The sequence below is a fragment of the Mastacembelus armatus genome, chromosome 8 (genome assembly GCF_900324485.2).
Source record: "Mastacembelus armatus chromosome 8, fMasArm1.2, whole genome shotgun sequence".
Taxonomy (NCBI): Eukaryota; Metazoa; Chordata; class Actinopteri; order Synbranchiformes; family Mastacembelidae; genus Mastacembelus; species Mastacembelus armatus.
Genome location: NC_046640.1, coordinates 8,822,942 through 8,848,259, shown reverse-complemented (window position 1 = coordinate 8,848,259; position 25,318 = coordinate 8,822,942). Strand labels below are relative to the sequence as shown.

The window sequence follows — 25,318 nt, the reverse complement described above, 5'->3', positions numbered from 1 at the left end:
TCTTGGTGTTGCTCCTTTATTTGAAACATAAAAGAATTTAACTGAACATTTAAATGTCAGAGACAGACATTTGTTCCTTTCGAAGCAACCCTCCTTCACACACAGTCATTTTCCCATTCATTCCATCATTTCAATAAAGTTACCTGAAGCAAAAAAAAAAAAAAAAAAAAATCCCCCAGAATTCAATATTGATTTACAATCATTCTATCAGTCAGTCATTCATTGGCAAAAGTAAAAGTACAAATAGGCATGTATGAGGAGGTGCTGGTGCCCTCCACTCACATTTTGAAAAGCTACAAGCTTCTGGTTAAGTCAACCATTTCTCTGGTTTCTATTCCTTTAAGGAACAGAAGGATGGTTTTCTTAGGTGGAGGGGGGTCTCTTGGGGACAACTGGCCTGTTGGTCATCTTACCCAGTAAACAATGGGGGCACGCAGAGAAATCTCCCATGTCGTAGTTATGGGAAGTTACTGACTTCAGTGCTCAATGCTAACACTTAAATATATGTTGTGCTGAGTGAAAGCAAAGACCATACAGAAGTATTATTATTAAAATTAATAACAAAAACGTCTTCTTTATAAAGTTCACAACCTATAGATGCAAAACATTTTTCTATAATATTAATTTCATACAGGTCATGGAACGAAATTTGTTTTTTTCAAAAAAAATTCTCAGATAGTGATCTCCACTACATAGACTGGATTTTCCAATGCTAGTTTCAAGCAATAATTTAAAAAAAATGTGAAAATCTGCTTATTCGCTTTTCTTTTAGAATGAGAAGACTATGGAACTAGAGAAGAAAGAGAGAGAAAGAGTTAGCCTGCCTATCTGAAATTCAAAAGTATGTCTACAGACACTTTTAAGGCCTACATCTCTCTACACATGGAAATCTAAAGATGATGACTCTAGGGGCTGTAAGATGGAAGTATTTCTTGTCAAAAACACACAGAAGCAGTGACTTCCTGGAGTCTTCTTGTCTGCACAATGTTACCAGACACTAGTTCGATTGTCATTACAAGCAACCGAGTTGAAACAAAGTTCATGTAACGTTGGAGATGAAAAGACCTACAGTAGTGTCTTTTAACCGCGCCGGCAAAAACCACCACTGCCAGCAAGTTTCACATAATAAAATCCAAACACTAATACAACTGATTCCATTCATTGAAAAAGGGAGCCATGCCATTTACATTTAGTTTCATTAGTATGTATGTAAAAGCAGCTAATTTATTGCATTTCAATGAGGTGACTACAAGGATAGAAGGGATAACTATTTGTGAACAATCCCCGGCAGGAATAAAGAGCGAATTCCCTGTTCTTCCAGGTACCATACAGCCAGAGATGCTGCTGGGAGGATGGATAAATTGTTGTTTGTCTAGACATAGTTACAGGGCCTACTGTTCCTCACCGAACAACTAAAACTATCAGCTTTGAGGTCCTAGTAGGTATATTTTTGAAATTTGGAGCTAGCTGTTTCCATTCACTTCCGGATTTGATTTTATTTTAGTTAAACTATTTAAAAATTGATTCTGTATGATGTTTCTAAAAAGTTCACACCAAGTGTTACATTTTGCTGCATTGTGCTAATACACATTGGGATAATGCCAATATCACTCAGCACAACATCAGCAACATTAGCGTGAAGCACTGGAGACAATTAATCAGGTACCGATGGCTCTTCGCCAACTTCTCATCACTTCACAGGTAATTTGACCAAAGGGCAAACTTCCCAAAAACTCAACATCCATACATAAGGTTTATATCACTCACCTGTGCCAGTTAGACTATTACACAGCGAGATTTAGTGTCTTTTTTTGGTCAGTGCAGTGGGTCACTGCACACACCTTGAGGTCCAATACTAAAGTAGTGTTGGGAGATGTGTAGTCTCTAGTATTGCAAAATGTGTGGTGACAAGGTGGGGGGTCATAGTGTTGAAAATGTTTAGTGTTCACGACATTTCTTTTTCGGTTACTCCCCAAAGCATGTGCCGTTAATTTTGGTTAGTGAGAAATAAATGGAGGTACTAGCTTTTACACTGATTCACATACTGTATGTCACATCTGCCAGTCAATCCACACCCCCTCTTCTCTCTGCATTTCCTTCTTCACTCTAGGTCTCTCTTCATATCCCCCATCTCTTTCCCATCAGCCTCCCCTCAGTGCTTGAGGGAGAAGTCTCCCGTGTTCAGGCGGGGCCGAGGCAGGGCCCCGAACATTTCTGTTCCATCAGTGGCTCCCGGGGCCAGCAAGGCCTTCATGCTGGCAGCGATGTGCTCCAGATCAGCACAGCCCACCTGAAAGACAAAACACAAGAATTCCCATAACACACATGACACAGGAGGATCAGGGGCATTTAGAAAAAAAGAAAATCTAAACATTAGTTTCCAATCTCCCAATGTGCTTTCAAATTGGAAATTGAATGATATGTGCAACACTTGGATTAAACATTCAGGAAATGTGTTTTCTAATGCTCTGTCCTATTGGACTGCTATTAATCCATGTATTGATTCAGAATTAGAAAACAAACTTGAAGGTTTCTGCAGGGTTCATCAAGTTAAATATACAACTATAAGAACTTTTAACCAGCTAACATTGGGCGAGAGGTGGGGCTCACCCTGGACAGTCTATCACAGGGCTGACACATAGAAATAGAAAACCAGTCACACTCACATTCCCACCTACAGGCAATTTAGTCACCAGATTCATAAATAATGCCAACCTGCATGTCTTTGGACTGTGGAAGGTTTGCCAGAGTAGCATTACTTATTATTATACCTTTTTTTCATTGCTTATTTTGGAATTATTTGGGTGGACTGAGGACTGTTAGTCACAGATACAATCAGCACAGACAAACACCAGATCTTCTTCCTGTAATTATTTCCTAACAGGTCTGTACTAGAATAATAGCCTAGAGCAGTTCTCATATATTTGTGTGCAGCAGCAGCCTGTAACGTGGACACAGTTTAAGACGTCTGGCTCTCTTTGGGTTAGCTGGCTTCATAAACCACCAGTACCACTGGTAGCATGATTAAAGCAGTAGAGTACCTTTGTAGCATTAGACTATAGTGCAACAATCCACAAAGGTAACACACACATTTTCCATAGATTGTCTTACTCTGATACTAATAAATGGAAATGAAAAAAATATTTTAAACAGGTGATCGCTGCACGTAAACCAGCAACTCTGTCCATTGTAAAATGCCATGTGCTCACCCGTTCCCCACTGTTGCTCTCTCCCTGAGCAGCTCTGTTGCTCCTGCAGCCCCATACAGGCACAGATACTGGCAGCGAGCGGGCCAGAACCATGGGGTGGGCATGACGTGACAAATATGCAGCTTGACCCACAGCCATGCTGCGCGATGGTGGAGGAGCATCCTCACTCAGTGATCCTAAAATGAACAGAAACATTAATGTGGACAATTCGCCAGGCCAATGCACATATTTTACTATTTTCTCTCAGTGTACTAAACTCTCACCATCAGTACTCTCCTCTTCCCCATCGGACTCAAAGAATGGCTCACAGTCCCGGGACAAGGAGTCCTCATCCATGGAGAAGACACCTAAAGCAGAATAATGATGTTCAGCCTCAGAACTGACCCACATCAGAGTATTTAAAGAGACAAATAAACAATTTTGCTCCTCACCAGCACTTTCATTTCCATAAGGCCTCCTCTCATCCATGTCTTCCTCCTCCTCCTCATCTTCACACTCTTCTTCCAAGTCCACAATCCCAGACCTCTGCCTACCCCGTTCAGCCTCATTCTTCTCCCGTTCCCTCTCTCTGTTAGTGATCTGTCCGGTGCCCTGGCCGGTACCAGGTCCAGAATTGTATATTGACGGGTAGCTCTGGGAGTAAAGTCTGCCATTGGGACTGACTCCACCCACCCCGCCGTCCCCTGTATAGCTCTGAAATTAGAACAGACAAACACGTCACAGATGCTTCTGAATGAATGTCACGGTCTAGTATGCAGCACAAGCAGGCCACTCACTCCTCGGGGGTGTCCGGGGTCAGAGGTCAGGTCAACCACCAGCTTGGTTCCCCCCTCTCCCCCAGCCTGCCGTGTGTGCTTCTGGGCTGTGAGCATGGTCGTGGAGTGCAGCACAGCGATGTCATCCATGTAGCGGCGTGCAGACTCAGCTAGAAACCCCTGACCCCATACATTATAAGAGAAATCACACTCTCTCGACAAGGCACTGCTGCTCTCCGGATTCCTTACCCCGTCTCCATCTCTAGCCGATGACCGGAACTTTTTACAGGCTGTAAGTATGGCCAGGTCGCAGCCAGACTTTTGGCAATAAGCTTCCGCAGCAGAAAGTAGCACCAGCCAGCTCTCTTTGTGGTTGTCTAGGATCTCAGGCTCGGATGACTGGGTGATGGAGGCCATAACGGTGGTAGGTGCTGTTTACAGATTCCTTTAAAGGACTGACTTGATGAAACTACTGAGCAATGCTGATGGACGATGAAAAGTTTTGAGGTTTAGATTAATTGCAAGTTTATTTTCTACTTGTTAAGTAGGTACACAGGTAACTTTGGTAGCTGTGGTGTATCTGACTTAAATGGATGAAAAACCACTTCAGTTATGTTTCTTCTGTCTTGCTGGTGTACTGTTAGTTTTAGCACTGGTGCAAATGCAGGGGGGTATAATGATCTATCAGGCAGAGAGGCACTAGGTGACTATGATATGATAGACTGGGCGGTGTCCTTACGCACTGGAGAGCCAGGGGAGAATAGAGGTGTTGCCAAGTTGCTGGTGATACCTGGAGAAAAAAAAAAAACCCCCCAAAAAAACACAACCAAGATTAGCTGACAAAAAATAAAATAGTCACAATAACTCAAAATGTTAATCAGTGTAAATGGGTGCATCTTCTTGCGCCTGAAGTCACTGACTGCACCCATCTCATAACGTGCAAGTAAACAAATAATCACAACCTGTTCACACTAATGTCGTCCCCAACCCCCCACCCCCCGACAAGCAGCAGGGCACCAACCAAAGCTAACTCTTCTGCTACCGTGGCTCTGTAACTGTTAACGACCCCGATATCTATCGACACCCCTTACTGCCATGTTTGCTTTCGTTTTAAACCCGATGCCACGGACTTTTCTGCACGGTCGCTGCAGCTGTTGTTGTTGATCTGGTTGTTTACCCAGTGTTGTGTGCAACCTCCTCTGGATGGAACCACCTCCATTTTTCAGGCTTTAGCAAGAGCCGAGGTGCACGTGTATAAATTACAGAAACCGAGGAAGAGGTTGCCCTACCTGTTCAGTTTCTTTCCTCCGCGGTGCCAGATGTTTACGGAGCTTAAACTTTGCCTTTTTAAATCATACGTTTCCTACCTTCACCCACGGTTACTCTCCCCTAGCTAGGCGCTACACCAGCAACAAGCTAGCAAGGATGCACAAAGGTTTTTCCGCCCCAAAATTTCAAAATAAAAGCCCTGTCGAATTAAATAAGTGGTTATAAATGTACATTTTTGTTTGTAGAGGTTGCAAGATTTTACAATCTTGGGTAGAGATGTTTTTCTTCATTTTCTCTTATTTCTTGTGACTTTGTTAAAAATGCTTTTTTTGCAGTTTACTTAATAATAATAATAGTGTGTTTTTACGCTGTGATATTACTAATTTTACACAATATGTTTAATTATTTTTGCACCAATGGCTTTGAATACATAAAGGTATCAAATCCAAACAAGAAATGTGTGCGAATATAAGTTATTTGATATAAGATATAAGATATTTGTTTTATGTTCAAGGTGACATTCAGTTGAATATTATTTATTGGTGTCTGCACCCACATTACTCCCTTCAGGCATGTTTTACTATTCAATTCTATAATTTTGGTTTATTTCCCAACATGGAAAGAACTATGTAACAAGTTGTGGAAGGGAAAACAGAGACTGTGTTCAATTGATGTTAATATCCATGGAATTTGCTTGAGGGAATATTGGTCACAGTAAAGCAAGTCAGCTGAACATAAAATAATGTGCAATATTCATTGAAAAAAACTCCCAGTTATAGGATGATAACAACTTCTATAAATTAAGCTAAGAAAATTGCTATTTTAGACATAATTAAATATAAAGCTAAATAGGTATTTCCAGGAAGCTTCTTGGAAAATGAAAATTTGGTTACCACACAGTGTTAATCCATTGGGTAAAGTAACCTAAGTATTACACAGTACAACAATTAATGCAACAGTAGTAATAATACTTACATCTATTGAAAATGACCGTTCTGTCTAATGAGTTTATTTACTTTTACTATGAAAGTATAGCTAATAGTGATGTGAGTACACAACTGTTGTTATCAGCTGGATGTATTGGTCAGCCACTATCATTATGATATACCAGTAATAATCCATTTACCCTGTGTATAAGAATATATTTTAGTCCAATTTCAAGCCTAACATTTATTTACTTTAGTCGTATTTAGCCGTAATAAATAGACGCTTTTAAACTGAAATCTAAACGCAACTCTTTATCCAGTTTTGCATCCGTTGCCTCTGCCTAACTTAACGCAGCTCTGACGTCACCTGTATACTGACTTCCAATCGAACGCACGTTGTACGTGTGACCGAGCTCTGTGGGCGGGCTCGTACCCGTCTAGTCCTCGTGCACGTGTATAGCCCACTTACTCCTCCACCATGAAACTCACCCACCAGCTGCTCACAGGTCGTTTTCACAGCACTAATTACACCAATATATCTTTTTTTTTTTATATATATCAAACCTCCTGACATCTAACTTCAGCCTGCAGTAAGTAGGCTCTGGGTTATTGTGTTATTATGCATTTATTATTCTTTGTGCATATGTCAGTTTGTTGCAGCAGATACCAATGGGCCTAATGTATATGCCGTTTTGATGATCAAATCTAATAGTGTAAAGAAGAATATAGGTCAATATTCAATGTCCACTTTTAGTTTTGATTTGATCTTCTGCAGAGGAAAACATGTGGGTAATGATTGCTAACTTTGTGCTTCCTGCTGTTTGGTGTTTTGATCCTTTCTATGCTGCCACATGCTCCAGGTAGCTGTTGCACTGATTAACCCTCAGGGGCCGCTGCAGGGCCCGGACAATCGTTGGTTGGGTCAAGGTATTCTGAAAAATTGTGTTTGAATCCCTCTAGTGCTCAATCTGGGAAACTACACGGTGTCATATAGATACTCTCCATTTTCACTATTATAAAAATAAATAAAAATGGTAAAATGGGTACAATAGAAATAATAAACTAGTACTAACTAACAACAATGGCCATTACAAAAGGAAGCACATGATTTTCTGACGTTACAAAAAAAAAAATCTGGTAAGACTGGTACGTGCATAACGTGACGTGTGTGGGCGTGGCTGTCCGAAAGCAGGAAGTGTGACGTACATTTGTTTTGGAAGAACGAAGCAGTGACACAAGCGGCGGAAGAATGGAGCAAAACGCTGTGGATTATAAGGTAGTCTCGAGTTTTTACGAACATATTACTGTCGACAGTTACATTTCTGAATATTGTCAGCTTTCCTCTCATTCGGCTGTGACATTTTAAGGTGAACTATTCGAGCTAGCGATCGATATCTATTTTCAGGTCACATAAGGCAGTCAGCTAATTGTTACCTGGCAGACATTTACAGTTCAGTGTTGTTTATCTAGCCGATTGTTCTATCTGCAGTCGTACAGACACAATAGCTGTCTAACGAAGTCCGTCCACACAGCTACTCCACAGCAAAGTTTTTTTTTAGCCGAGTTTTTCTATAGGCTCTGGCCAAGTGACCTGACACGCTGCAGTCATGTGATGTGCTAATTTACCAAGACTCTGTTAGGCCATCTCACCTGCCTGTCACAGCTATGGATCAGTATGTGCTGCTGAGTGTCTTTAAATATGTTATCTGATAATTAATATTACGATTTTGCAATAAAATTAAGGAGATCTGATTTTTATTGACCGAATTAATAAGTAAGTTATTCCACAATCATTCTGACCATAGTCAGTCCCGAAAAATCAATCAATAATTGATCAGTCAACATTAAAGAACATTTACAGCATGAACAAAAAGGTGAATTGACCTCTGTTGCCCCTGACAACAGGTCAGACAGTCTTAAATCAGACTAAAATGATTGTTCACAGTTTGTTTAGTATAGGCTAGTATATGTGTAGAAATCCATCCTAAGTAAGGTAAGAAAAGCAACAGGGGGAAAGGTGTCGACAACATGAAAGACATCTAGAAGTCGTAATGTTTACATGTCTAATCCACTTTCGGCTCCACAAACGTGAGGATTTTTGGGGTTTTATTCTCTCTTCAAAATGATAGTACACTATGCAACTTCTGATTTGAGGCTGTTTGTCAGCCAAAGCAATCAGTTTGAATATGTCTTCTTAATGTTTAATGTGGCATTTCATGGGAAAATAATTTATATAAGTGAGAAAATCATCTTCAGATTGAGTAATAATAACCAAAGTCAGTTTGATTCAGTTGATTTTGGGTATTTTATATCTATTTGGGATTTTTTCCCCCTCAGCTGATATTTGAGAAGGAGGGGGTGTACCTCCACACAAATGCCAAGAGGAGTAACCAGGACACCACCATACCTGGGTTTATCCGCATTGTGGAGAGGGTAAGCAAATCTGGGTGACTCTGGCCTGTTCTGATCAGAAAGAATGCGATCAAAAAAAACACCTGGCTTATTAACCATGTCTTTGTTTTTAGGCTGGGATGCCAGCTCTAGAGTGGAGCCCGTTGCACGATGAGCGTGGCAGCACTCCCGCTGTACTCTACTCCAAAAAAGTCAGTAATTATCTGCTTACTACACATTAATAGAGCGACTGTACAAGTATTTTTTTTCTACCTCAGCTATAAAAACATAAAAGCCACAAACCCACTTTCTTACTAATTAGGATGGAGAAGGTGGGGAGGAGGATACAAACTTTGACCCTGGTTATGAACCAGACTGGGCCGTTATCAGCGCCGTGAAGAAAGATCGAGAACACGTTCCAGTCAAGGAGTCAGGTGCAGTTTACATTTCATCACTTTGGGCAAAGACTTACTGTATGTTGAGACAGGATGTGTGAAACTAAATATCTCCTATTTCATGTACAGGTCAGTGGTCCTTCTCTCTGCCTCTCTCTGAGCTGTACTCTATTCGACGGACGCGGTTCTCTTTGGGGCGAAACTTCCTAGTGTTGACAAGTAGAGGGGGTGACCCACTGCCACCTCTGCACTTCCACAGAGGAGGAACCAGGGAACTTTTCAGGGCTCTGCAGCGATACATCATCCTTGACCAGTAAGTTTTACCACGACCAGCAGTATTCACTGTAGTAGCATTAATATCATGACAGCTCTTGAAACAGCTGGTGTACAGTTTCTGACAGAGCCGTTTACGTCTTTGTCACATCAGGTCACCGGTTGATGGGCGGCTCTTTCTTGCCTACCCTCACGACTCAGGTGCTCTCTCTCGTTCCTTCGACAAGCTGCAGCTCCTTGATAATGGAGGCTCCGATCTTGTCTCGGTAATTAATTTTTATTTTCTTTTTGCTACATTTAAAAAGAAGGAAGATTAAAAAAGACAGTGCATGCTACATTTAAAGAAGCAATAATGTTGTCACAATAAAGGTATTAATATTAAACTGCAACACAGCACTTTATTGATCCTAAAATCTTTGGTTTTATAAGTTTGCTGATCAATAACTGGTTAAAGTCACACTCCAACCCTCAGCAACTGAAATTCATAACGTCTGCTCATGTGTGTGTTCCTGTTCTCCTGCCTAAACAGAGATTTATCCACGACCCTTATGCCACAACATTTGGTGGATTCTCCAAAGTTACCAATTTCTTCAAAGACGCACTTCGACCTCCAGAGTCCCCCATCCACTCTCGCACTGCTCAGGATCCTAACGTGCCCCCCCAGTCGGATGAAGAGCCCGGCTTTGAACTCATCACCTGTGTAAGAGAAGGACGCAAAAAGAACCTTTTAGGGAATATTTTAGCATGTTGATTACAGCATGGTTATAGGTGTCAAAAAAAGACATGAAAATTAGACATCAGTTTTGCATGTTTGTTTCTGTCTTCCTTCAAGGGGGCAGAGCTTGGCCCCAGACCAGATGTAACCAGGGGGCAACCTCTGGACAAATGGGAGTGTTTTCTGGACCCTGAGGGCCGTGTGAAGAACCCAGAGAAAGTCAAAGAGCTTGTGTTCAGGGGGGTAAGAGTGACAATACAGTAGCAATAGAGCTTTTGTCTGGAGGACCCCTTCTGTTTATTTTTTCAACCCTCTGTCTGTCGTTCCTGCCTGTTGCAGGGCATCACGCCAGCGCTGAGGAAAGAGGTCTGGAAGTTTCTCCTGGGGTTTTATCCATGGAACAGCACTGTTAAGGAAAGGGAAGATATTCTGCGGGTCAAAACGTTAGTGTTGTTCTTTTATTACCGTCTAAAACTTCTTTTTCTTGGTTTGATATTTTACTTTTAATATTTTTTGTGCTGTCAATGCTTTTGTTTTCTTGTCCTGCGTTAGATGAGAAGAATGACAACTTGTGCCGGCACCGTTTTATATGACGATAAAACATTTTCACATTGGATTTTGTATTGGTGAATTGGTGAAGTCTACCATTTTAATTAGTGAGCTGTAGAGGTGCTGGTAATCAGATTTTGTTACCTTCAGACATAGCCAAGTTAACTGTTTCCCCCTATGTGCAGCATTTGCGCCAAGCTAGGATGGTGAGTAAGTGTATTTTCCAAAATTTCAAGCCATAACTTCACGGTAGTCGACCACTCTGCCTACAGGGATGAGTACTTCAGAATGAAGGTGCAGTGGAAGTCCGTCAGCGAAGAGCAGGAGATGAGGAACTCCCTCCTCAGAGGATATAGAAGCCTGATAGGTCAGCCCTGCAGTCCGTCACATAACAGATGATCCGTTCATGGTATCAGTCAGCTGACTGTGAGAGCAGGAGGTGCTGAGGTTGAACTGTCTTTGTTCTGTTGTGACAGAGAGAGATGTCAGCAGGACAGACAGACACAACACTTTCTTCTCTGGGGACGACAATCCAGGACTGACTCTGCTTCACGATGTGCTCATGACTTACTGCATGTACAACTTTGATCTGGGTATGGATTTATGAATGACTGGCAGACAGACGTACACTAACACCACATTTTGGGTACCAATACAAATATTAAGGATATTACTGAAGACGTTCAGCATTCACAAGGTCTAATCTTTATCCTTTTTTCATTCATGTCCTCTAAAACACACAACACTGTGAAGAAGGACTATGCACATAAAAAACTTCAGTCTCAAAGTTTATTTCTGTAACACACAATCGCTTTACAAGAAAAAGAATCAGAAAAGCAGGGCATATATATTCATGTCATATGTACAGGAACCAACACAAATACACACATTGTTGATTACAGTTGACCCTTTGAACATGATTTTCTAATCACTGACACTTTTCACCTCTTTCTGTGTGTCCAGGTTATGTTCAGGGGATGAGTGACCTGCTTTCCCCTCTCCTGTTCGTCACCCAGAATGAGGTGGAGTCCTTCTGGTGTCTGACAGGCTTCATGGAGCTGGTGGTTTGTAGAAATGTCTCTCTGGGGCCTTTTAGTCAAAAACAGGCCTAGTTTTTGTTTTCCCCCTGTTTATGTTCATCAGAAGAGATTCCTGGCTGTACGACATTGTGAGTCTGGCCAATGAATTGATTCCTCACCGGTGACTCAGTTGCTTCATCAGCAGTTCTGTTTAAAATGAAAACAGAACTCACACATGTGTGTTTCTTATTAAAGCTTCATGCTGTTTATTACAAAATGAGACTGCTCAGTTATGAACACATATCAACAGGGTTACGACTTTACAGGCCTCTGCATTTTTTTGTTTTTATGTTTGTTTTTTTTTTTCCTTCTCTGCAGCACCAGAACTTTGAAGAGTCTCAGGAGGCCATGAAGGAGCAGCTCCATCAGCTCAGTAATCTGCTACGGGCTCTGGACCCAGAGCTGTGTCACTTCCTGGGTTAGTCAGTTCATTTCACCCATTCGGGCTGGATTCCTCTAAGATAAACCCCTAACAAGCCCGGAGGCAAAGACCTGGCATAAGGACAATTCAACAAGAAATCAGGGCAGAAACAAGAATAAAGCAAAGGAGAAGCTATTCTGTATAATGTACACTTTAGGCTACACATTAGAATCTATTAATTATAGAAGTATCTGCAGATGGGGTGCACACCATGAATGCATAATAAGCATGAAAATGTATGCTAAATGATAGGAAGTAATTGGAATTCATATATTTCCATGACACGGGTTGAAAATGTGCCTAATACATAAATCAGTGATGTTACTCATTAACGACCAGCTTGTTGTTCATTTGTCGTCCCTCAGACTCTCAGGACAGCGGCTCGCTCTGCTTCTGTTTCCGTTGGCTGCTCATCTGGTTCAAGAGAGAGTTTTCCTTCGAGGACATCCTCATTCTGTGGGAGGTGAGCGCACCACAGCTGCATTTACTCACATACATTAATAGTTTCTAATTCAAAAGCAACTGAAGTGCACACGTTCAAACCTGGATGAGGTATAAATAACGTTGTTTCATGTCATGTTTATTGATGTTTAATGAGATATCTTCTTCATTAAAATGTTATTAAATCCAACTGCATTGTTCCTGAGGAAAAATCCAATTGACAGTATAATCTAATCATGTGTCTTATCTATCAAAGTCTATCGTTCTGTAACAACACGTCTCTCTCAGGTCCTCTGGACTCGCCTTCCATGTAACAACTTCCACCTGTTGATCGCCTGTTCAATCCTTGAGTCCCAGAGAGGAGAGCTGATCGGCTCAAACCACGACTTCAACACTATCCTAAAGGTGCGTGTGTGTGCAGATTGTGTGTGTATGTGTAAACACGTGTGGAGCAGCTTTGTGTGTAACAGATGCATTTTCATCTGCGCTAACATGTCTTGACCTGCAGCACATTAATGAGCTGACGATGAAGTTGGACCTGCAGACTGTTCTCCGTGAAGCAGAGGGCATCTACCTGCAGCTGATTCAGTGCAAGGTTAGTATCTCGCACTCCACTGTCAGTCTGTTTTTATTAGAAATACAAGCAAAGACAACAAATCTTCAGGAGCTTGATGAAACGGAGCTAAACCAGTGAAGCATTGCAGCTCAAGGTTCTTTGCTTGTTCCTTATGCCATGGATTTTCCTGCACCTGTTGACTCCCCGTCTCCTCTTCTGCCCCTCCCCAGGAGCTCCCACCTGAGGTGCAGCAGGTTCTGGGTGTCTGCGTCCCCTCTAGCTCTGAGGAGGGCAGTCCAGACTCACAGTCCAGCGAGACACAACGCCTCCTGGGACAGCCCCACGCTGCAGCTGCCTCTTCTCATTCAGCTTGTGGTCCCACTTACCCTTAAATCTGTAGGTCAGCTGATGGACTGACTGTCACTGACTGTCAAGACATGTATGGAGGATATTTATGTATGACAAAATAAATAAATAACATACTGTGTATGACCAGTGAGGTGGAAAGGAGACTGTTGTCAGAGGCAGGGGGCGTTGTTGAGGCAGTTTTCTTTTAATGAATGTTAACACATTTAAATACTATAGCCGTACTTTGTTGTTTGTGTTCATTTCCTGTATGTATGCTGCACTCCTCCTTTTCCACAACCGCCTGTCACTTGTTTACGTGCTCTGTGCCTCCGCTGTTCTCCCTGCTCTCCAGCCACCATTTGATGCTGCTGTTTTATCGTTTGTTTAATAACCGTACTCATTCATGCTTGTCGCTCTCCTTTCAGTGCGTTTGGTTAAGTTTGGTTTAGATTTCTTTACCCTCCCCTCACTGCTGTTTATGAAAAGGGAGGAAGATGAGGCTATCAACTCATGATGCCATTCCAGCCCTATGCAAAGTTGTTGCATGCCTTATAGTTTCCATATGTGGCATGGAAATTATCTTTATAACATTTTCATCCACTTATTGTTACTGAATAAATGGTTGAAACCATTTTTTTTTTTCTGTTTACCTTTATTTGCCAGTCTGTCTCTCTGGTGTGCTCACAGCCAGATCTTGAAACTATTTTTAGTGATAGTGAGAACATTTACTGATGTACTAAAGTATAACACTAAGGTAATAAGCATAGGTGAATTTATATTTGTGTATCATTATTGTGTTAGTGATAAATGAAACATAGGTTTTGTGTAAAATCTTAAACTACACTGCAACGAGTAATTCAAGCTGTAAAATAAAGGTGAGAAAGTACAGCATTGCCCTCTGAAATGTAGTATTGTATTTAAGTGCAGTACTTGAGAAGAATGTCCTTAGTTTCCTTCCACCCTAAATCTCATTTGTGTGAACTTCCTATCAAGAGTTAAATGTTGACTTATAAACTTATAGGTCAACTTATTAAACGACTTTATTAGCAGAAAGAAACGAGAGAGTAAAGATGCCAACTATGCAGAATTTTAGCATCAGACTGAAACTGTAATTATTCCAACAACATTTTGTTTATGTAGTGTCTTAACTTGTGAACTGGGTAAACTTTGCCCTCTCCCCTCTCCTCCCCCCCGCTGGCCAGCAGGTGTCTGTATGAGGTAAATGGCTGAGGGGAAAATGGGGCCTCTGTTCTCCACTGTCCTGGGAAATGAGCTGGAAAATGAGGGGCGGGGAACCACACCCCCTTCTCAGGACCCACTGCACTCCTCTTTTGGCTCGTCACTCTTTTACCCCCTCCATCCATGTTGTTTGAATACAGCTGTGATGTATGAATTTAGCAGGGTGTTAAACAGGCTGGCGATCTGTCACTCTGTTACTCATGACCCCCCCAACACACACACACACACACACACACACACACACACTCAGCGTCCACCCCACCCTGACCTCGCTTGACAGGGCAGAGCCAAACTTACTCAGTCCTTCATTCAAACTCAATCTGCTTTCAGCCTCAGTGAAAGCCTGTTTTATAGCTAAAGGCCTTGTCGACAGCTTTAAACCCAATATTCTCTCACTAATGCTACAATCGACTAAGCATTGGAGGATTATGGTCTCTTCATGCTGTGATTGTGCTGGGTGTCTTAAAAAAGCTGTTATCTGCTCTGCAGTCGATGAGCTAGTTGGGTTTGATTTTAAAAACCAGGAGTATGACTTCAGTCAGTTTTTGAATTTCTTTTATAAAACAGTACAACTGCTTTTATCTGCTTTATTTATAAAAGTAATCAATAATTTACTGCCTAGTATTAAATACTTAGTAAATGATAAAATGATATGGAGATGTTTTAAATCCAGTCACTTTTCATGCCCAGAGCTCATCCATGATCTTATCCAGGAGTACATTCCCCATTTAGAAGTACAGCAGAGAAATCACTGTGTGTTCAAATTTGACATACTAGTACATAACTTAAGTATTTCCATTTCACCCTACTTTCTATTTTTGCTCCACTGTGATGGGCAAATATTATACTTGTTACTTCATTAGACAGCTATACTTTTAGTACTGGATTTTTGTATTGCAGTATTGCTACTTTTATTCAAAAAAAGGCTCTGAATTGGGATCAATTCTATACAAGTATCAAAAATTACCTGAGTTACTTGATTGATCCATGTCCAGTGAAATGTATTTATTTTCACAAAAAAAAGGCTTAAATCTCATTTTATGTCAACAGCATGATGTGAATCTACTTTTAGTCGTATTAGTGAAAAATGGTGATCACCTCCATGTTGAATAGAGCATGAATTATTGATGCTCAGCTGAGATCAAGTCATGCCGATCGTGTGTCAGTGTGGCCGTCCATTTAACTCCTATATGAAACGTGATCAGCCAGTGAAGCTCTAACGTGTGAACAGCCACCTGTAATGACTGTGTCAAATACAATCTGTATTCTCCACTGGTGAGTGCGGTCCTATTGTGGCCACCAGAGGAGTCCCCGGGGAGCGTGTGAAAAGTGTGTCTACCCTGTGAATGTGTGAAGTGTGTGTGAGGAGCCAGCAGCAGGCAGAAGGCCAGGGGCTGTTGTCTGACACTGATTTGTAAAGGGAGACAATACGGTTCATTGACCTGCCCAGCTCCACTGTCTGCTGCACATACCTCGCCCAGCCCTTCGCTGCTCTTTAAACAGGAGCAGCAGATTGCCACAGGCGCAGGGAGGGGAGGCTGAAGGGCCACAGGTTGCTTTGACAATGAGAGGAGAGACTGTGCCAAAACTTAGAATAACACATTTACCAAAAGGATAAATATCTCATTAAAACCTTAGTTTAACTATCTTCATGGAATTATCTATAGTAAGAAATATAAGCACTAAAGGTTATTTGTTTTAAAAAGACAAAAACTTAAATTACAATTCTAAAATATTTAAGAATAAAGTTGGAACTGGCAAGAATAAAGTTGGAACTGGCACATCTTCAAGCATTGTTGCTTGAAAACATGTTTATTGTTGTTGACTGATTTTTGGTCAGTATAATAATCATTTAAATGACTAATAGTTTTATTTTCTTGTTACATTTATGTGTTTTACCCAGAAGAGATAAAACTATTCAGTATCTAATAGGAAGAAGCAAAACATACATCTAACTAAAACTCTCCCTGAATCATATCACGACCCTTCACGTTTGCAACCCAAATAAATGTGTGAGAATTTCTACTGAAAGTATTATAGTAGTATAGAAAATGTTCAAATTAATTCTATACAATTGTATTAATGTAGCCTAATTGAGAATATGAGTACCTATTTAAGGTAGGTTTGGAAAAATTAATAAATATCAGAATTTAAGACTGAGCATCTTGTGTTGGAGGTATTTCCTGCCCTCCTCACGTTGTAAACATACACTCATCCTTCTGTCATCCATTCTCATTGTCAGAGTCTGGAGATGACCTTTTCTCTCCTCTCTCTCTGCCTCTCACCCCTCGCCGTCTTTTCTTTTCCTCCCCTCTCTCTTTCACTGTCGAAGACAAGCTGTTGCCCTGTCCCTGTGGGCCACTCCCTCTCTTGTCTGCTCCTCTCTCCTCCTCCCCTGCTTCCCTCTCTCCCCTCGCTCTCCTTCTTTCTCCCTCTCCCCACCTGTTAAAACAATTGTTGCACAGACCGCATTGTTGTCTTCTTATTTTTTTATGTCACTCTCCCTCTCAGCCACGCCCCCTTCTCTCTCTCTCTTTCTCTCTCTCTGCCTGCTGGGTATAAAACTCTAAGGACAGCTGAGGGGTGGTATTCAGCAGAGCACCACAGGAAGACAAAGTCAAAATTTCAAATTTCAAGGACACAAAGGAGCTTCTGCAGGGATTTACCAGTTTACCTGCACAGCTCCTGAGGTGACAGTAGTTGCTGTGCCTCAGTAGGACTCTAACTAGTTTATATTTTACCCATCAGGCTGTGCAGATGGACAGAGGTGTGTCTGTGTCTCTGTGGTGTGAGGAGGTGGAGGAAGACCAGATTCAGGACCAGGGTCAGGCTGAGGCACCAACCCAGGACCACATCACAGGTTTGTCCCAGGTGCGAGCTGCCTGGGACCCCACCGTGTCAGGGCACCGGGTGATCCAGAAGCTGCTTCATGTGGAGGAGAGGTACATGCCCTCCATGCTCTACATCACCCTCATCCAGCGGGACCCAGAGCGCAGGGAGGAGCTCACCAAATGGGCCCTAGAGGTAGGAAAATTTCTCCGGCTCAGGTTTCTTAATTTGCCTCGCGATGCTGGGTGGCAGCTGTCTCACATATTTTCAACCTCTGCAGGTGTGCTGTGAGTGCGGCTGTGATGAGGCAGTCTTCCCTCTGTCTGTCTCTCTGATGGACAGGTTCCTGTCTGCTTCTTTGTCTCTACCTGTCTCACCGTACTGCCTGACCGCCGGCTGCATCCTCATCGCCTCCAAGCTCACAGAGTGTGACAACATCACCGCTGACACTCTCTGTGCTGCAGCTGAGTACAGCTTCCAGCCCTCTAACCTGAGGGTGAGTCTCCCAGCATTAAAACATGCTTAAAAACCTGATTGCTTAATATATTTTGCGATCAGTGCTGCAGTGGAGCACATGCAGGCTTAACTAACTCTGAACACCCTTAAGTTTTCTACTGTCACCCATCATATTTCAAAAAACTAGAGTTTTTGGGGCAGCTTAGGTGCAAAGTACAAAGAAAGTGTCTAAAGAGAAACTGAAATAGTTGAATAACTATAAATATTGATTTTCTTTGAAACTAATGAATGTGGATGATACAGACAAGAATTCTCATACGTTCCATTATATATCACTATAACAGCTTTTAATTAATCAGTTAATTGTTCAGTCTAGTAAATGTACCAGAATAGTAGAAGCAGTAAATCATATAGCAAATAATACCTGTATATGCAATTAACTGATAATTAGTTGTATATTCAATTGATAATTTTACCATCACACAACCATTTCTGACCCTTATATTTTCCCTTCTTACCTTCATCAGGAAATGGAGCGTGTCATCCTCGCCACCCTCCGTTGGGACACAGCAGCAGTCACTCCTCAGGACTTTCTCCCACATTTTCTTGCATTTGTGGAGCAGAGAGGAGCCAATGAAGTCGGTGGTGAGTCTGAGGAGGAGCGGCTCTCCACCCTGCGGCGGCACAGCGACACACTGTCTGCCATGTGTGTCTGCGACTCCCGTTTTCTGGGAGCACCACCATCCCTTGTTGCTGCAGCATCACTGAACTGTGCCCTGAGAGGTCTGGGCAACAAGGGGCCATCCCAGCTGGCTCTCATTAGTGAAACACTGGCAGACCTATGCCAGACTGACCTGGTGAGTAGACCTGCAAGAGAAGAGATTGCAAATAGACCAGTTTGTTTGATTACAATTAGATTTAGGCTTATGGTGTTAGTTGTAGTAAGGGATGGGAGTTGCATGAATGATGTCATTTGAGCAGACAGATTAAGTGTACCTGTGTTTTGAGGGATGTCTTTGTTTCATAGTCATCCTGAATGCAGAAAGAGAAAATTTTCTTTGCCTTGCATCCCAGGCAGTACTGCAGTGCTACAGTGAGATGATTGAATATGCCCTCCGACAGCGGCTGAGGAGTGGGCATCAACGGGGCCCCATGGAGAAAGATGAGGAGGTGGAGAACGAGAGACCCGGGACACCTACTGACATGAGAGAGATTGATTTCTAAACACACTGAATCATCTGTTGCATTGAAAAGTGTGAATCAATCAAAGCCTTCACATTCATCAGTCAAACTGATATAAATTGCAAACGACCACAAAAGTTCAAACATGCTTTTATTTATTTTGAAATTACTATTAACTCTTAATTTATTATTACGGTTTTGTTCTTTATTTATTGGTGAACAAGTTGTAAACTATACGTGATTTCTATGTGCCATATTTTATGATCTATTGTTGTCTTTATTTTAGACTTAGAAATTTTGATGCATAATATTTATAACTTTTATTTATTATCTCGTCCAATTGTTCACTCCTTTGATGTTAATTTATTTCGATTTGCCATGACTTTGTGTTTGTGTACTGAATTAAATACAGAGAAAATCTATTTTTCAAACCAATTAAAAACCTTTGTGTTTTATTTACTAAGGGGGTAATGATGCATTCACGTGTTATCAATAAGCCCGTACGTCACTGCCCGTTTATCTACCTTTGGTGGGACACGAGAACTCCACAGCTGGTCTTCGACAGAAGCGAATTATATTTATTTATTACTTGTTATTCATTCAGTCCTTGCTTTAAGACTAATTTTCTACAACAGCACAAAATGGAGTAAGCCTAAAATGAATGCAATATAAGCAGCGTTTTAACTAATTACTAGACGCAGTTTTCACAATGAGCTGACATTACTTTTAGTTTACATTCGTCATCTGAATTCAACAACTCAACCATAATATTATCTCTTTTTATTCATGAAGAAAAAAATGAATTCAATATTTCCGACCGTACGTGAAGGCATGGTGCTGCAGTGCCATGACGTCAATTTTATCCGACGCCAGTATAGATGGTGCTTTGAGCGTTGGATCAGGGCTTCACTACAAACTGAGGTAAGACACGAGCTATTTACAGACATGTTTGTGTTGTAAACGTGTTTCCACTGTGTTTTTATTATTATTATTGGCGTCGTTTACGTGAGGAATTCATAGAAACATCGTGGGATACAACGCAGGAAACACGGAGCTAGATTTTTCTAGAGCTCACCTGTTACATCACCTGTAAATTTACCTTTAGGATCAAATAGCGGTTGAAGTGTTGTAGAAATAAAACGTTATTTCAAATACATATATATTCAAACTCTCACCTGACTATATCTATAGAAATACCAGGTTTGTAATGAATTGTATTCATTCTGTAAACCTCGTATCCGTATACGTGTTGTCCCACATCTTCTCTCTGAAGATGTGTCTTACGCCAAACTCCACTTAAGAAATTAGATATTTCTTACGGCTGTTAATGGAACATGGCTACATGTGTAAAAAGATGATAAGTTTATACCTTACAAATATCTGAAGTCTCCTGTTTACATCGGCAAACAACATACACTCCAGCGAACCATGAAATACACTAAAATCTGAATAAGATTGGCTAAGTCACAAATGAAAACGATTACCAATGAATACTTTTGCATTTGCAGAGTTAGCAAAGAAAGATATGGGTTTTTTTTCCCCAGAGGTGTTGAAGGGATAAAATCATTATACAGTGATATAAATCCTCTAGTTATTGTGTTTTAAAGGAGACTCATAATTTACAGAAACAGAGTTATGTAATGTGAAATTTAAGTGCTGCTTGGTGAATTAACAAAAACTACAGAGATATATATGTAAGACCCAAATCTGTGGAATCTGGTGAACAACATTTGAAACCTGACAGTTTTGGACCTAGTGTTTTTCACTGCTAACACGGATTTCTCAATCTGTTAGGTACAATCTGGTCATTTTTGTCCTTGTTTCTATTGAAGGAGGATGAACTTAAAACCTGGCTGGCTGCTGCTTCTCTCTGTCTCTGCTGGGGTCTGGTCAGTGCCTATTGATCGCAATGGAGGCAACCAAGAAGTTAAAGAAGAAGTACAGGAGGAGAGCGTGGTAACTGTTTCAGTAATTGATAACCCAGTTTTTCTTTTACTCTGTGATGTACTTTTCACAATCTGACTCAGTTTGTTACGTGTAACCTGACCTTTATACAACACTTTCACAGGACACTGGCCTGTACTACGACAGGTACCTCAGAGAGGTGATAGAGGTTCTGGAGACAGACCCTCACTTCAGAGAGAAGCTGCAGACAGCAAACACAGAGGACATCAAGGTTAGTGTCTCTTTCCGCTGCTGGCTTTCTTTTTCATTCTCACCCATGAACTTCCCTCGTTTCACTTCTGCATGCAACAAGAAGGTTTGATGCTTAATGTGTTCGTCTCACCTGGGCTGCCACGTGGCCTCCGTTAGACCGGTCGTCTCAGTAAAGAGCTGGACCTGGTCAGTCACCATGTGAGGACTCGACTCGATGAGCTGAAGCGGCAGGAGGTGTCTCGTCTCAGGATGCTGCTGAAGGCCAAACTGGACAGCACAAACAGACAGAGTGAGTGACCTTGTTATGTTTTGGCTCATTGTCATTAATCTGCCTTTTTCTTACCATTAGGAGAGCAACATACGGTCAGCAGAGCAAAAACTGAATAGGTTAGCATTGAGAGATAAACATAACTTCAGTCTGGTCAGTGATGTGTATTGGAGAAGTCATGCACGCCTCAATTCCAACATATTGTTATTGTAAACTATGTATTTGCTGTGCAGGCCTGCAGATGGACCACGCCTCCTTACTGAAGCAGTTCGAACATCTGGATCCGCACAATCAGAACACCTTTGAGGCCAAAGACCTCGAGCTGCTAATCTCAACGGTAAAGTCCTGCAGCATTTTTGTTTTAAGAGTGACAAGACAAAACAGTTTTGTGTTATATCTGACCTCGCTTTTTGATGGAAGGTTTTACAGAATTTCAAGATGATGACTTTGTCTCCCTCTGGTTTGTTATTCAGGCCACCAAGGACCTGGAGAACTATGACGCCGAGAGGCACGAGGAGTTCAAACGGTACGAGATGCTGAAGGAGCACGAGAGGCGAGAGTATCTGAAGAGTTTGGACCAGGAGAAGAGGGAGAGAGAGGAGAAGAGAATGCAGGAGCTGAAGGAGAAACACCGCCAGCACCCCAAAGTCAACTCTCCGGTGGGTGACAAAAGCATTTCTGTTGACTTTTAATAAAAATGAATGCAAGCAGTCACGTTCTCTTATGTTTCTTTGTTCTTTGTCCTTTTTCCCACTTTCTGGTGCTTTTCATCTTGATCAGGGTAGCGTTGCTCAGCTACGGGAAGTGTGGGAGGAGACGGATGGGCTCGATCCTCAGGAGTTCAACCCCAAAACCTTCTTCAAGCTACATGGTGGATAACAAATCAGTGTTCTTGTTCATTAGACTGATTAGTTTGATATGAAGATTCTGATTTTATTTTTTCTCTGCCCCATTTAGACACAAATGAGGATGGTGTTTTAGATGAGCAGGAATTGGAGGCACTCTTCACTAAGGAGGTATAGAATCTTACAGTACATTTTTTTTAGTTTAGCTTCAGCTAAAACTGAAGTTTCCTGCAGTCTTTTTGGAAGTAAAGGTTTAGAACCTGACAGCAGTGATGTGTATTTCATGTAACAGCTGGAAAAGGTCTACAACCCGAAGAATGAGGAAGATGATATGATGGAGATGGAGGAAGAAAGGCTCAGGATGAGAGAGCATGTCATGAAGAACGTGAGTCTTAGATATTCAGTGTACCTTTGCCTTCATCACATCCTGTCAGCCATCATGTCAAGCTTTTTCTCTGCTTTGCCTTGACTGATGCCAGTAAGGTTTCTGTGTTTTGAAAGGTGGATACAAATAAAGACCGGCTCGTCAGCCTGGAGGAGTTCCTCAAGTCTACGGAGAAGAAGGAGTTCAGTAATCTCAAAGAGTGGGAGGTAAGGAGCCCAGAGGTGGTGGGAAATGTGGGTGGTAAAGTTAAATGGGGACTGTGAGCCGTTCCCTGAGCAAACAGATGCACTTGGTGCTGCTCCCTGCATTGACTACTGTGAATAACGTTAGCATAAGTGTTTTGTTTTGTTTAGTTACTGTTACTGTGTGCTGCTTGATCAAATATGGACTGGATTCCATTTCTATAGATGTGTCACTGTCAAAGCTAAATATTATATATATTATATTCTATTTATTCTTTTTCTTCTTTTTTTTTTTTTTGCTAAAACAAATGTGTAGACGTATCCTAAGAATAGAGGTAATGGACAGGCAGAACAAGCTGCTGAGAAAACAAGAATGAGCTCTGCCTTTATCAGTGTTAGCTTTAGCTTTGTGCATGTAAACCTGCAAACCGATGTTTGTGTTCAGTGTGCGTAATAAGAAAAGGATATTACACATCCCATAAATGTGCATGTTGTGTACACAAAGGACCATTCAAACTGTTGACAGAAGATAAGAAGGAAAATTTTCATAGTACTTCACTTAAGTAATGTAGTGTACTTAAGCTTCAGTTTGCAGTAGTTTATTTTCATATGTTTATGATAGTTTGTATTATGCTGCACTAAATTTCACAGGGAAATAGACTTTTTAATACTCCTACCTATATTTCCATTGTTTAGCTTCAGGATTAAATTAAGATTAAATGAGTTAATATAAGCATTAATTAAGTGTAAAAATTGTAAGGTTTTTACATGAAAAACATTCATGTAAACTTTATGATCAATCGATCAATTTGTTTGCCATGATAATGGTAAATTATAAAGATGGCTCCTGTCTCCAGCAAGAAATCAGAAACTATTCAGTTCGCTTTTAGCCTTTTATAAACATACACTGTATGAGATTTAAACCCAGCAGTTTTCATACGTTCCACTGTTGTCTCTCCAGACCCTGGACACAAAGCCTGTGTACACAGAAGAGGAGCTCCAACGATTTGAGGCTGAACTCCGGGACAAAGAGGAGGAGCTGAAGAGGAGGGCAGAGACTCTGCGCCAAGAGCAGGAGCTGCTGAAGGAGAGAGGCAAAGCCCTAGAGGCCCAGAGGAGAGAGTACCAACAGGTAACTGTCCCATCGCATCGCTTACTGCTTCAGACTTTCTGAAACCGAACTACAAAGTGGTTATTTTTTTAATGTCAGGCTGTATTAGAGATGTCCCAGAGACAGAAAGAGCTGCAGCCAGTAGACGGACAGCCTCCTGCAGGTCCTAATGGAGAACTACAGTTCCAGCCAGGAACTCACAAACCTGAAGATAAAGGTATATATGATATGATAATATATATATGATATGATAATATTTGATTGTGCAATAATTGTTTTCTGTCTCCCACAGAGGCAAAGGCCCCAGCTGAACACAAAGCTGAAGCCCAGAATAATCTGCCTGCAGAGCCTCCACAGAATCTGCCCTTACACACTTAATGCAGCACGCTCTGTCAGCCTTAACACACACACACACACACACACACACACACACTCGGGTTTGCACTGACACAGATGCCCTCCAGATGGATTCTACAAACGCAGTTATATCAGCTGTATGTATAACTCCGGACAGACTTAGTTTGTGAACATATTGTACTGTGCGTTCATCTCTGTGGTCGACACTAGATTAAACCTCTCAGAACAACAGACATCGCTGTATGTATTTTAAGAAATTTTAAATGAAGTTTTCATTCATGCAGAGTCTCTTGTGTAAAGTATCAGAAACAACTTCAAATAAAGTCTTAATTTAAAACTTCCAAATAAGGCTTCCTGAATTCAAATTATTTGGGGGACTAGTGTCCACAGATAAAAACGCCTGTATTTTCTTCAGCACAACATCACATCACTACAGTGGTTTTAGAAAGAATTCAGACCCCTTCGCGGTTTGGACACATTATTGTGTTGATTTACTTTTAACAGATTAACTGCAGAAATGAGAAGTTTTCTCTCCTCTTCCTTCGATCTCTCACGCTACACTTTCGTTTCAACAACACATGAGGTTGAATTTCTTAGTATTAGTATACAATGTAATAATAGACTATAACATACACTGGTACTGTATAGAATAATAAACTAATATATATTTACCTATTATATTATTATGTTTTATGGTAGCACATTACTCATATGCTTTTATTATTAAATGTAGGAGTAATATGATAGAAATAGAAAATATGATAGAATAGAAATACTCTAACAATAATAGAACAGATTGTAATCGAAGTACCAACGTAATGTAATATAACAGGATATGTTATAACAGTATAGTACGATGAAATATACATTATTAAATAAAATCTAGTATAATATATATAGAAATATAAACTAAGCAATTTAAAATATTCACTGATCAGGACAATGGTGAAGCAGAGCAGTGTCAGTGTCCTGAATGTCTG

At 41.1% G+C, this 25,318-nt stretch overlaps 4 protein-coding genes across 4 annotated transcripts; 3 read left to right on the top strand and 1 right to left on the bottom strand.

Annotated features, from left to right (window-relative positions):
• Positions 1–660: 660 nt before the first annotated feature.
• akt1s1 (AKT1 substrate 1 (proline-rich)) lies at positions 661–5,389 on the bottom strand. The gene is made up of 6 exons (XM_026325936.1): positions 5,254–5,389; positions 3,986–4,754; positions 3,641–3,902; positions 3,473–3,556; positions 3,210–3,385; positions 661–2,290 (listed from the first exon to the last, which is right to left on the bottom strand). The coding sequence occupies exons 2-6, from the start codon at positions 4,379–4,381 to the stop codon at positions 2,153–2,155; spliced, it is 1,056 nt and encodes a 351-aa protein (XP_026181721.1). The 5' UTR covers positions 4,382–4,754; positions 5,254–5,389; the 3' UTR covers positions 661–2,152.
• A 1,945-nt stretch (positions 5,390–7,334) lies between these two features.
• tbc1d17 (TBC1 domain family, member 17) lies at positions 7,335–13,968 on the top strand. The gene is made up of 17 exons (XM_026325940.1): positions 7,335–7,435; positions 8,497–8,592; positions 8,685–8,762; positions 8,873–8,984; positions 9,075–9,258; positions 9,373–9,484; positions 9,748–9,918; positions 10,051–10,176; positions 10,273–10,376; positions 10,755–10,849; positions 10,959–11,075; positions 11,446–11,546; positions 11,880–11,979; positions 12,348–12,445; positions 12,712–12,828; positions 12,932–13,018; positions 13,210–13,968. Exons 1-17 carry the CDS (start codon positions 7,409–7,411, stop codon positions 13,369–13,371), a joined length of 1,887 nt encoding a protein of 628 aa, XP_026181725.1. The 5' UTR covers positions 7,335–7,408; the 3' UTR covers positions 13,372–13,968.
• A 3,355-nt stretch (positions 13,969–17,323) lies between these two features.
• ccndx (cyclin Dx) lies at positions 17,324–19,075 on the top strand. Its single transcript, XM_026325863.1, has 4 exons — positions 17,324–17,590; positions 17,676–17,891; positions 18,379–18,708; positions 18,926–19,075. Exons 1-4 carry the CDS (start codon positions 17,324–17,326, stop codon positions 19,073–19,075), a joined length of 963 nt encoding a protein of 320 aa, XP_026181648.1.
• A 794-nt stretch (positions 19,076–19,869) lies between these two features.
• nucb1 (nucleobindin 1) lies at positions 19,870–24,683 on the top strand. Its single transcript, XM_026326237.1, has 13 exons — positions 19,870–19,954; positions 20,866–20,989; positions 21,102–21,209; positions 21,347–21,479; positions 21,692–21,795; positions 21,932–22,117; positions 22,239–22,329; positions 22,416–22,474; positions 22,596–22,688; positions 22,805–22,894; positions 23,832–24,002; positions 24,081–24,198; positions 24,274–24,683. The coding sequence occupies exons 1-13, from the start codon at positions 19,881–19,883 to the stop codon at positions 24,357–24,359; spliced, it is 1,437 nt and encodes a 478-aa protein (XP_026182022.1). The 5' UTR covers positions 19,870–19,880; the 3' UTR covers positions 24,360–24,683.
• Positions 24,684–25,318: the final 635 nt, after the last annotated feature.

Excerpts from the sequence above, each read along its gene's own strand:
- akt1s1 (XM_026325936.1), bottom strand. The coding sequence starts at position 4,381 with ATGGCCTCCATCACCCAGTCATCCGAGCCTGAGATCCTAGACAACCAC. Across the intron at positions 3,386-3,472 it reads GGAAGAGGAGAGTACTGATG|GATCACTGAGTGAGGATGCT; the intron begins GTGAGAGTTTAG and ends TGTTCATTTTAG. Across the intron at positions 2,291-3,209 it reads AGAGCAACAGTGGGGAACGG|GTGGGCTGTGCTGATCTGGA; the intron begins GTGAGCACATGG and ends TTTGTCTTTCAG.
- ccndx (XM_026325863.1), top strand. The coding sequence starts at position 17,324 with ATGGACAGAGGTGTGTCTGTGTCTCTGTGGTGTGAGGAGGTGGAGGAA. Across the intron at positions 17,591-17,675 it reads TCACCAAATGGGCCCTAGAG|GTGTGCTGTGAGTGCGGCTG; the intron begins GTAGGAAAATTT and ends CAACCTCTGCAG. Across the intron at positions 18,709-18,925 it reads ACCTATGCCAGACTGACCTG|GCAGTACTGCAGTGCTACAG; the intron begins GTGAGTAGACCT and ends CTTGCATCCCAG.
- nucb1 (XM_026326237.1), top strand. The coding sequence starts at position 19,881 with ATGACGTCAATTTTATCCGACGCCAGTATAGATGGTGCTTTGAGCGTT. Across the intron at positions 21,210-21,346 it reads CAAACACAGAGGACATCAAG|ACCGGTCGTCTCAGTAAAGA; the intron begins GTTAGTGTCTCT and ends GGCCTCCGTTAG. Across the intron at positions 22,475-22,595 it reads AGGCACTCTTCACTAAGGAG|CTGGAAAAGGTCTACAACCC; the intron begins GTATAGAATCTT and ends TTCATGTAACAG.
- tbc1d17 (XM_026325940.1), top strand. The coding sequence starts at position 7,409 with ATGGAGCAAAACGCTGTGGATTATAAG. Across the intron at positions 8,985-9,074 it reads CGTTCCAGTCAAGGAGTCAG|GTCAGTGGTCCTTCTCTCTG; the intron begins GTGCAGTTTACA and ends TTTCATGTACAG. Across the intron at positions 9,919-10,050 it reads GCTTTGAACTCATCACCTGT|GGGGCAGAGCTTGGCCCCAG; the intron begins GTAAGAGAAGGA and ends TCTTCCTTCAAG.